We start from the raw sequence: 12,459 nt of genomic DNA on the forward strand, positions 1-12,459 counted from the left end.
TATGCACAGGAAATGTAAGGACAATACTTTATGTGCGAGCTAAACTAACGGATTGGAAAACCTCAGGATAAACTACATTCTTTGTCTGCGACCCACATGTGCCATCTTCATTCACTATCAATATTTTCAGTGATTGTCTGGAGATAACACGAGATACAACCACGTAGAGTTGTCCATGCGAAAACACTGGCGTTTTTAGGTACAGACCAACAAAATCCAGTGTTTGCCCCTGGCTTTTATTTATAGTCATAGCATAAGACACACGGATAGGGAACTACCGCCGCAGCAGAATAAATGGCCATTTAGTTTTTTTTTTTGTCGTTAACTCGATCCTTGGAATGTAAACGACATCTCCTATGTGTGACCCAGTAATGATTACAGCCTTTAGTACACGGTCAGCAAGCTCAAGTATAATAAGCCTTGTGCCATTGCACAGTCCAGTGGATTGGCTCAAGTTTCTAAGTAACATAATAGGGGCACCTTCTTTAAGAAATAGCCTATGGGCAGGGAAATTAGGAATTTCAATCGCATTCAAGACCTCAGGAGGATAGAACAAGTCCTTTTCGTTGATCGTCCCAGCAGGAGAAGATTTCGAGTCTGAACTCAAATATTCCCTACCCTCACAGGGAAGCATGTCCAAAACACGACTATTGATTTGTTCAGCCAAGTCATTTGTGGGAGAAAGCACAGCTCTTTGACGTAAATACGAAAAATCTTGGAAGTTGGAAGCAAAATCTGGATAAACAGCAGAAATAATGGTCGTTATATGGTCACCCTCAGTGTGGATCAAAAGATCATCTGGAATGTCTACCAGGTTAGGAACTACTTCGTTACCACATGTTGCAGGCGGTAGTTTTCCCTCACCAAGGTCAAGAACCCAATCACTAAACAAGGAAATCTCCCGTTGCAGCTGAACGCTTGCTCCTGGCACAGCCAAACGCATGTTTTCGTTAAGCTCCAAAACAGTAACAGAATCCCAGAGGGGAGAATTCGTAATAGTGGCAGCAACAACCTGTGGTCGAGTGCCACCTTCAATAACAGGAAGTATTTGCCTAAGATCCCCACCCAAAACCACTACAAGACCACCAAAAGGTAAATCAGTGAGTGTGGGATCATCTATAGACAAGATGTCACGCAAACTCCTGTCCAGCCCCTCGAAACACATTCGGTTCGACATGAGCGCTTCATCCCAAATAATGAGAGAGGTGTTCCTCAAAAGATCAGCGAGATATGTACCTCTTTTAATTTCACAAACAGAATTCTGGTCGATGTTGAAAGGAATTTTAAAACGTGAATGGGCGGTTCGACCACCAGGCAACAAAAGAGCAGCAACACCCGAAGATGCAACAGTGAGAACGATCCGTTTTTCTCCACGGAGATAAGACACTATCGCATTCCACAAAAAGGTTTTCCCAGTTCCACCAAACCCAGAAACAAAGAATAAAACAGGTTGTTGATGGAGAACAGAATGAACGATTTTTTCATAAGCGGATCGCTGACCAGCATTAAGCTTGGCAAGCAGCACCTCTGCCTCTCGTGCAAGAGCCTCACTATCGTATGACATTTCTTCTTGCATGAGCCGGTTTCCATAGAAAGCACCCTCGTAATTTTTTCTAGGCGGAAAATTAAAATCAGTTATGCGAGAACCATTTTTTAGAAACACGGGTTCAAGTTCAGAAAGAAGCATGTCTCTAAGCTGATCAACAGGAACGGTGTACTTTGGGTCTTGCCGCAGTAATCTAATAGCATACTGCAAATCATCAGCGAGATTGAACTAGTACCGCTCCAAGAAATTTCTCTCACTCTTCACCCCACAGTACAAAAGCATAGTGACAAACAGTTGCCGCAGCCGCGGTCCAAAACCCCAAATGACAGCCTCGTCAAAAGCACGGTACCACTCAGCATCATCACCGAGTAGACCCCGAGCAGCACAAGCTTCTTTAAAAAAAAGGTAGGTTCTGCCCTCGTAGGTTTAATGTCCTCATAAGAAGTAGCTCATTTAACAATCATAAGCAATATACGCAGGTAATACAGCTCACCAACATTTGGTTGCACATAGTAAATACGGCCTATTCTGTCGCCCCCTCCTCTCTCGTGCCAAGATCTCTGTTCCGAATCCCAAGTCCACTTAGTTGGGAAATCACAGTATGTTAGGGATCGGGCTTGCGGAAACAAATCGTTGGCAACAAACCATTCAGTTAATTTTGTTTTCCTTAAAAAATTGTTGTCATTAATTTTAGTAAGGTCCGCATCGTCATAAAACCTAACAGTGTTCATACCAGGTAAATGCACAGGTAACCTCTCGACAGATGGAGTCTTGCCATGTATGGTAAAACCATAGATACGCCAGAATGCATCATACTCACAGATGTATCTAGCCTCTAAATACTCGTATACTTCATTAACCAGAGGGCGACCATCGTTATCTACCTGAACACCTTTGCCTTTAATTCTCTGCAAATATACTTTCGAGAAATCTGGACCTTTTGTAACATACTTGAACAAGTATTTCAGCACTATGGCTTTGTTGCACCACTCAACATTCATGTGGCCCTGGTATTTTTTAACATGGCCAAGTTGTAAGGAACAACCCACTGATTGTTAAGCCATTTTCCATTTTTTTAAACACGACGACCATTGTCACGACGCATGTAAAGTGCGTAACCATCCTTATCAATAATAGTCTCCTGTTGAAAATCTTTTGGGAAATGCTTAGAACATTTCCCGTCTTTCATGCAAACACACTTATCGTTAAGGTCCCCACATGGACCATGCATCATGAACTCAGAAACCAAAATGTAACCAAGAGGATCCTCATTGGGGTCTGGAATCTCAGCGGAAACAAATGAATCGATGAATGTCATACTGACCTCAGTGTCGCTCCTCTTCAGCCAAATGAGTATGTGTGCGTGTGGGAGACCTCGCTTTTGAAATTCGACCGTGTGAAGAACTGATAAAAAAAGAGAAGGATCAGACACATAATGAGTAAAGCTGAAAGGCAGAACAAATACAGAAATTTAAACAAGAACACAAGAACACTACCAGCCTCTACTGGGCCATATGCGCGTCCTGATTTGATATCATCAAGATACTCATTAAGTTTCATGTTGTAAACCCTAACAACAATATCGGCCCTATCCAAAGGCCTCTGCCCAGGCTCAAGCAAAAGAGCCTCGGTGATCTTAGGCCATTTGGGATTACATGTAAAGGTAGAAAAAAGATCAGGAACACCATGGACACGCGAAATGGCAAGAGCGTCTTGGAAATTTTCCTGAAAGTAACGGCGACCACCAGTATGGCTAGAAGGCAGAATCACTGATTTACCAACATCACAACCATCGACAAAGCCCTGACCAACAGCATCGGTAATACCCTGCATATGCTCAGATCTAAGTTTTTTTTGGTTTCTAAGTATAAACCACAAGCGACACTCATCTATGCTAGCCCGTGCATCAACAACAACCTGCGAAGACAATAAACCGTAACACAGATAAGGGTTTGTTTGGGCTGAACGGTAGTGGGAAACAAGTAATAATCCTGCATTGTAAGCGTGTTACGAGGCCCATTTCTAGAAGTAGCAGTAGGGAGGTACGGAATGTCCAGTGGAAACCTCTCTCAGCATAAGGAAAGAGCAACGGATACTGCAAAGACATGAAAGCAGGATGCAGACAAGAAATCCTCTCTAAACCTTCCTGTCTGTTATGAATAACAATATCACGCGTAGGTGCCTCGAGATCTAGTGGACCAACAATCAATGCTGTCAAGTGATTAGTTGACGGCAAACTATACTGAGGGCCATCGCCTTCCGATGGAGCAACCAACCGAATTGCGACATGTTCATCTTCGTTGCCCTTGATACGTTCGCTAGCCATCCTAATTTTTTTAACCAGGTCATTACACTCATTAAGCATTTCCGTTAAGCCGGTAACAATAACAGGGTCTAATTCCTTTTTTTATCATTGTCTGGGTTGATTGCATCAATTCTATTTTTAACCTCGTTGGTGGTGTCATAGATATATAATTCAACAAACTTAGGCCGTTTCCTACCTCCAACAGAATCAGGTGAATCACTCTTCTCTGGCAAAAGAGAACCCATCCGGTGGCAAACAACACCCTGGATTTTGAATATATTTGGCCCACGTGACTTGTTGATCGAACAATCAATGTTTGCACCCATGGAGGTGAAAGAGAATAGACAGTTGTACTGGCGAACTTTGGACACGAAACTTTTGGCACGCCGGTCACCGTCAAAGCGGAGGAGATCATCCAGGAAAGGAGGAGGTTTTTTGAAAGGCGGGATGTAAACTTTCCCACCCTTGCAGCAAAGATTGTAGTCAACCCGCCGCAAGTCCACGGAAGACCCAGCTTTAACGCGTTCCGCCCACCAGAAAATCGCACCGCAGTGCCGACATTGGTAGTCGGGAGCACCATGGTATGACCGACCTGGATAAGAAGCTACGTAGAAAAAAAACACAAAGTGTAGCAGTTTTAGCGCAAACCCAGTAGTAGTAACGGCGATAACTAAAACGTGGTGCTAACAGACGGAGATTGTAACGGCCCCGGGTAGTACCCCTAATAGATTTTGTTTGTTCTTTTTCTTTTCTGCATCATCATGGCATATGCATCATATCATCCACAAGATTTTATGAAATAAAATTTATTTTTAATAAAATCTATTTTGAGTTTCCCCTCTCATATGGTTTTTATATATAACCTCTTCTTGTCTATTCGGTTAAACGAAACCCTAGCCCCAAAACTATTTAACATATGAAACTATTTCAAATGTTTATCAAATTTCAAATTAAAGCTGCACTTGTACTGGTGTGGTTTATAAGTTGTTTTCAAAACCAGTTTTAAAATCAAAGAGGAAACATATTTTTCGAAATAAAATAGAAAACCAACCTCTGTTCCTGGGCTCTCTCTTCCCGAGCCCATTTTCCTTCCTTTTCTTTTTCCCCCTGGCAGCCCAAGCTCTGGCCCATCGCTTCCTCTCTCTCTAGCCCATCTCCCTCTCTTCTCTCCTGGCCCAACCCACTTTTCTCCACGCGGCCCGTACCTCTTCGCTTCCTTCCTTTTTCTGGTCGCTGTCGTCTTCTCCACGAAGAGCACGAGAGGAGCGTGCTGCTTTGGTCCTCCACCACAGCGCGTGGTCCTCCCTTTTTCCTTCCCTTTATTCCTGGCACCAGCGCATCCACGCCAACCCTCACCTGCTCCTCCTTATCTCCTCCTCCCCTTTTCTTCTTCCTCTCCAAGCCAGGAACGAGAAGGAGCACAAACCCCCTGCCGCCGTCCACTTCCTCATGGCGCCGCCATCTCCGTCACCCCCTCGCTGCGCCACCACCCCCAAACGGAGCGCCTCGTCGACCTCTACCACCCCCTGCAAGCAATCGACCTCGCTCGCCTCCAATTGCCGCCGAACCGCCATTCCCCTTCTTCGTCTCCGGCAGCAATTCGTCGAAATTCCGGCGCCACCCTCCTCCTCCGCCTTCATCGACCTCTCCATCGTCTTCTCGGTAAACGTCCGCATCTCCTCGACCTCCTTTTCCTTCTTTTCGCTTCCAGTTTCCTCTTCTTCACCGTGTGCCGGCCTTCTCCTCCGCAGCAACTCGCCGCCGACCATCTTCCGGTGGTCCCCCGCTTCCGGCGCCACCTCCGCTTGGTCCGCGCCGACGAGGCGACCCCGACGCCCGCACGCGCGCATCCGGGGGCCCTCGGCAACGCCCGCCCGTGCGACGCCGAGCCGCAGTCACCGCCGCTCCCCTCGCCGTGACCGGCATCGAACACCTACCGGGCACGCGCGCTTGGTTCGCCAGCGTGGCGCCAGCTCAGCATCTCGGCCCCACCTCGTCAGCGACACGGGCTAGACTCCCGCGCGGTGAGAAACCCGCATCCGATCCAGATCTAAACATGTTTGCAGAAAGGCCCCTGCCTTTTTGTTCTTCTCAACCCGACGCCCTTATCCCTGTTGGTTTTCCACAAAACCCCCTGCAGGTTGCTGTACCCAACCCGGGCCCCCTTCTGCCTAGTCAGCTCCGTGGCAGCGCCCCTGGGCCCGCTCGTCAGCCTCTGTGGCTAGCCTTTCACCGGTACAAAACGTTTTCCTTTATATCTGTTTTTCTGAAAATCCCAGAAAAGGTGTAAATCTCGTATAAATCATATCTTTTAAACTGTAACTCGAAATACAAAGTATTTTATACGAAAATTGATCAAAAAAATGTGCTGAACATGAATATGCCATCTATATGCCTGTTGCACCTCGCATCATGTCGCGCGTTGATAGTCGTGCATGTACACCTAACATCTAGGCGGAGTATTTCGGATTTCGAATATGGTTTTCCCCGCTCCGTTTAATATTGATGTAGCTCACCCCTGCCAAGTTATGCCATGCTAATCAACTCTTAAACTTGTCGGTAGAAAATGCAACTCCAACCTTAATTGTTTGTCCGGGGTTCTGACTCCGCTTAAATTGGATAAGTTGCATCGCCACATCATGTTGCCATGTCATGCATATCATATCATGATCATGCTGATTCTTCTTCCGTAGTAGTAAGATTGCATACGTTGTGTGTTCCAGCATTTGCTTCTTCCCGGATAGGATCACGAAGTGGTGATGTGAGATACGACGAGTTCTCCGACAAGTTCTTCTGCAGCTTTTCACAGGCGAGCCCACCCCTTCACCTATTTTACTTTTACGTGCTCTTTTGATCTATTGCTATCCTTATGTTGCGATTCTGTTGTGTCACGTGTCCTATCCACCTGTTACCTATATGTCCGAGATACACCTCCTCGCCCTACCTATTGTTTGTTGTTTGCTAGCCTTGCGAGTCGTAGGCGTGTTTAGGCTCTGTTGTTTATCTCGATCTGTTATCGGGATATGTTGGGTTGTTGGGAGGTTTTTACATGCTATATCATTTGTTGGAGATAATCACACTTTACTTTATTGTTAACAACTAAAATTGTAAGCAGAGGCATCTATGAGCCCCTTTGCGTAAGCATCGGAACTTTGACTTGCTAATGTCCCCTAGGACCCGAGTTCTTGTTATCTGTTCCGAGATTGAGCGCTCTACCCGTACGTGGGGGAATGGGACCCCCATCACCCACTACCTTTCCTCGAGTCTGTTTATTGGGAGCCACAACCTTGGTTTTATTTGCCCATATGCACGATGCACGATTTACTTCCTGTTGCCTTCGGGTGTTTATTCCTGTACTGTACTCATAACGCGGATAGACTTATCTTGTGCCTGGTCGTAAGTGCCCGCCTGGACTATGTCGCAAACCTCTGGGTCCGTATCGGAGTACGGCCGAACTTCGTCACGGGTAGCTTAGTTGGGTGGCTCCCATTAAACTTTCTCTTGCATTGGGAACGGTCTTGTTGTGAGACTCCACCTGTAGTAAGTGGGTTTGAGCATGCGTATGGTTACATTTGGGCAACCCCTGCAGGGTGTACATCTTATCAATAAGCCGTGTCCGCGGTTATGGACGACTTGGAATTGTATAGCTTGATCATAGAACAACTTACACCTTATTCCCTGTTGTTAATAATTTGCTAATAAAACTCTTTCAAAAGTGTGTGTGCCTTTGCAATACCTCTTGGCGAAGGGGATCGCATCGGCTGTGTTATGTTTGCAGAGTATAGAACTGTTACCTTGTGCGCTCTCTTATTTTCTCTGAGTAGACGGATGTTGTAGCGTGTCTCTATTGGATAGTAGCTTTGCTGCCGCTAAACTCCACATATAGCCGGGTGAAGTTTATACCGCCCACCAGCGAGCATAGCTGGTCTTGTCTCGCAAGTATGTGCCAATGGTACTTACCCTCGCCTTCCTTTCTTTTTGTCTCCTCCCCCTTTTGTCGGCAACCGATGGCCCGACTTTGACAGGTACGAGATGATAACGTTAGCAAGGTTACCCTTCCGGCTTGGCCTGGGCAGGGTTATGGACGCCGCTGGTTATCTTCAGGACTCTTAGTCCAATTTGTATCTTGTCCGTACTCGGACGTATTCGATCTTCTGTATGAATTGGATCTTTGTATTGTATATTTGTATCTTGACTCGTTGGAGTCGTTGTTGTAATATATGTCTCTTGTGGGCTCTATTGTAATCCTGTTGTAATGTTACTACTCGTGGTAATTCCTCTGGCATCACGTGTGTGATTCGTCGCGCACGTCGTGTCGGAGGGCGTCTCTGGATCGATATCATGCGGATTTCGGCGGGATCGCTGGAATCCTCATGGTACCGGTTCCGGGGCGTCACAGAGATCTAGTACCTTTTATACTCTCAGCAAGCTCACCCGGAAAACCCTCCCAGTCACCATCTACCGGTTGTTGGATAGTATGTGCTACGATGAAAACAACAGAACCAACAAAGCAGAAAATGTTTTAGAAGTGAACAACAGAAAGAGAAGAACCAAACATAAAAGAGCAAACCCCACACCTTTGAACCTAGTCCGCAAGAAACGAATTCTATGCTTTCTCCTCCTACGGTAAAACCTAGTGACCTCCGGACGGAGAAAAGGAAGCCAACCATCTCCTAATCAACAGCAAAGAAAAAAGAGTGTGAAAGGAAAGAAAGGTAAAGGCGGCACCGAAACAAAGAATCCATAAGCTCACAGAGGCAACATACTTTTCCTCTTGTAAGGAGGGTCCCCAGATGGCGGGCGAGGAACCCAGTGAGGAGTTATCCAAGCAGCAGGTTTTTTCGGTGCCATGGCGTCAATAGCAAGGACAGCACGTGCAAAAACAGCGTATGCTAAGGCTGAACCATCTACGCGAAGAAACAACAGTAAGATGGCATGAAAAGAATGACTAATCAAGCCTCTTAGTAGAGAACCAACAAACAATAAGAAGCGCAAGCAGAAGAACAACCCGGCAAAAACCATAGCAACCCACAGGAACAAAAACATTTAACCACGGGCACAGCAGTAGGTCCCTTCTTAAGACAAAAGGAGCAGTAAGCAAAAGCAGAAGGTAGATAACATTACTGGTATAGAACACCCCTTTCGGAACGATCCCGATCAAAGTACAAGGAGCACCACTTTAGTCGACACGATGATATCACAAGTTCAGAAGAGTATAACTTTGGACAACCAAATAAAAAACGGAAGAATGCAGGCAGAGTAACATAGACACAATAGGGGGTAGTACAGAATTGTCTTGTACATAATCAATGAATGAGTAGTTCGTAAAACAATAAACCCAGCAAAGGATGGACGCTACATGTTACAAACCGAAGATATTAGCTGGTTACACATCAGCTCGTAACACATTAACTCAGCAGGAGGACGTACACAACCAGTAGCACTAACAGGAGACACAACACCACCCACCCGAAGCACTGACACTGCAAGAATAATAGCAGAACGTGCGAGGTCCCTATAGGCCTGCATACTCTCATAGTTGAAATCACGGATGACAAACCCATACAGACGTTGCAAGAAGCGAATGGCCTGCAAGGCCGATTCCTCGAATGGACAGGGTGAACCAGATGACGCAACAGACCAAAAGAAAAAACGGGTGGGCGCGGCTCCCTCGCGGACAACAGCAATCTCAAGCTCCACGCCTCCAAGGACGGAACCATCGCTGCCCACCTCGCGTAGGTAGGCATGGTACGATAACCGACAGTGGGAAGCAACCAACTCCAACAAATGCAGAGGGGAATACGAGATGACGAACATCTTGTGCCACAAAGTAAATGAATGCAAGGAGACACACACATGAAAGCAAAGGGAAAAACACAGAGGGAACACTTTTATTAGGAACATTGCAGTAGAATTAAGTTAAAAAAGGAACATTGCACTGTACATAAAAGAGATAAGCACGTACTAATACAAGACAAGCAGAGATCAGTACCTGAGGAAGAACAAGTTCCAGCAACAAGTCAGATGCAGTTCCAACAACAGCTCACAGCAACAAATCACCTGAAGCACACACCAACAGTAAACAGTAAGGAAAATAGGGATGCTAGTAACAGGCTTCACAAGAACATGGCTAAAAAAAGTTCAGACTACTGGCTAGTTCAGGCTTCACAAGAACATGGCTAAAAAAAGTTCAGACTATTGGTGCTGGAACACTTGATTTGTGGTCTAGCTGACAAATGTTTCAAAACCATACATTCTACAGCAAGTTTCGTATTATTATTTCATTGAACATTTTGTACTGACTATTCAAGATCCGTATGTACTGGAAGTAACATGAGCTCTGAACCTTTATCCAATCATACCAAAAGAAACGAAAAAGTAGATGAGGACAACAAATAGTAAAAAACAGAAGTACACTTTATCACATCAATCTCTTTCTATAGTCCTTGTATACCAGATACAAGAGCACAGAGAAGCTAATCATCTTTTTGGAGTAGGAAGCAGCAGCAACCAGATCATTAACTGTACGAACCAGAAGCTGGAACAACTACTACAGAGGAGAGGAGGATGGAAGGAAGAGCACTCACCGACAGCAGGAGCAGCAGAATCGAGCAGCAGCCCAGCTGAAGCAGCCGCCGCAACCCCACGCACGAAGACGACGCCCTGCAGAACGATGAATCAAAGTGCGAACGGAAGAACGTCAGCCGTAAGATGCGGACACAGAAACGCAAAGAAGAAGGAGAAATATCCACACCCACAGGGAAGAAACGGTCGGACAGAAGAAATCGGGAACAAACCTCGGATCAATCCGCCGCGTCGCAGAAGAGGGGAAGAGACGGAGCTCACCTCAACCGAGCTCACGGTAGAACGCCGCCATGGAGCAACGCCGGCGGCCGTCGGCGACGCGGAACAAGCGGTAGGCACGAGGACGGTGGGCGGTCGATGTACGGCGCGGAGGCCCGGCGGACGAGACGAGGAGGAGAGGGCAGTGACACGCGTACAGCACGCGACCGTTTGGAACCCCAAGTGGAAGGTGTGATGCGTACAGCAGTAAGTTTCCCTCAGTTAGAAACCAAGGTTTATCGAACCAGTAGGAGTCAAGAAGCACGTTGAAGGTTGATGGCGGCGAGATGTAGTGCGGCGCAACACCAGGGATTCCGGCGCCAACGTGGAACCTGCACAACACAAACCAAGTACTTTGCCCCAACGAAACAGTGAGGTTGTCAATCTCACCGGCTTGCTGTAACCAACGATTAGATGGATAGTGTGGATGATGATTGTTTGCGTAAAACAAGAGAACGAGTATTGCAAGAGATTGTATTTCAAGATAGAGAATTGGACCGGGTCCACGATTCGATAGGTGTCTCTCCCATAAGATAAATAGCATGTTGGGTGAACAAATTACAGTGTTGGGCAATTGACAAATAGAGAGGGCATGACCATGCACATACATATTATGATGAGTATAGTGAGATTTAATTGGGCATTACGACAAAGTACATAGACCGCTATCCAGCATGCATCTATGCCTAAAAAGTCCACCTTCAGGTTATCATCCGAACCCCCTCCAGTATTAAGTTGCTAACAACAGACAATTGCATTAAGTATTGCGCGTAATGTAATCAATAACTACATCCTCGGACATAGCATCAATGTTTTATCCCTAGTGGCAACAGCACATCCATAATCTTAGAGGTTTCTCTCACTCCCCCAGATTCACGGAGACATGAACCCACTATCGAGCATAAATACTCCCTCTTGGAGTTACTAGCATCAACTTGGCCAGAGCATCTACTAATAACGGAGAGCATGCAAGATCATAAACAACACATAGATATAAATTGATAATCAACATAACATGGTATTCTCTATTCATCGGATCCCAACAAACACAACATATAGAATTACAGATAGATGATCTTGATCATGTTCGGCAGCTCACAAGACCCGACAATTAAGCACAATGAGGAGAAGACAACCATCTAGCTACTGCTATGGACCCGTAGTCCAGGGGTAGACTACTCATACATCACTCCGGAGGCGACCATGGCGGCGTAGAGTCCTCCGGGAGATGATTCCCCTCTCCGGCCGGGTGCCGGAGGCGATCTCCTGAATCCCCCGAGATGGGATTGGCGGCGGCGGCGTCTCTGGAGGGTTTTCCGTATCATGGCTCTCGGTACTGGGGGTTTCGCGACGAAGGCTATTTGTAGGCGGAAGGGTAGGTCAGGGGGCGTCGCGAGGGGCCCAGGAGACAGGTCGGCGCGGCCAAGGGTGGGGCCGCGCCGCCTACCCTCCTGGCCACCTCGTGGCCCCACTTCGTTGACTCTTCGGTCTTCTGGAAGCTTCGTGGCAAAATAGGACCCTGGGCGTTGATTTCGTCCAATTCCGAGAATATTTCCTTACAAGGATTTCTGAAACCAAAAACAGCAGAAAACAGCAACTGGCACTTCGGCATCTTGTTAATAGGTTAGTTCCAGAAAATGCACGAATATGACATAAAGTGTGCATAAAACATGTAGATATCATAAATAATGTGGCATGGAACATAAGAAATTATCGATACGTCGGAGACGTATCAGCATCCCCAAGCTTAGTTTCTGCTCGTCCC

General features: G+C 46.4%; 1 protein-coding gene and 1 long non-coding RNA gene across 2 annotated transcripts; both read right to left on the reverse strand.

Moving 5' to 3' along the window:
* Nucleotides 1-274: 274 nt before the first annotated feature.
* LOC127328543 (uncharacterized) lies at nt 275-1,177 on the reverse strand. The gene has a single exon (XM_051355136.1). It carries the CDS (start codon nt 1,175-1,177, stop codon nt 275-277), a length of 903 nt encoding a protein of 300 aa, XP_051211096.1.
* Nucleotides 1,178-9,219: 8,042 nt separating this feature from the next.
* On the reverse strand, nt 9,220-10,834 carry LOC127328542 (uncharacterized). The gene is made up of 3 exons (XR_011756731.1): nt 10,698-10,834; nt 10,439-10,514; nt 9,220-9,911 (listed from the first exon to the last, which is right to left on the reverse strand). It is a non-coding gene; the product is annotated as an uncharacterized lncRNA (long non-coding RNA).
* Nucleotides 10,835-12,459: the final 1,625 nt, after the last annotated feature.

Source organism: Lolium perenne, chromosome 4 (genome assembly GCF_019359855.2).
Source record: "Lolium perenne isolate Kyuss_39 chromosome 4, Kyuss_2.0, whole genome shotgun sequence".
Classification (NCBI taxonomy): Eukaryota; Viridiplantae; Streptophyta; class Magnoliopsida; order Poales; family Poaceae; genus Lolium; species Lolium perenne.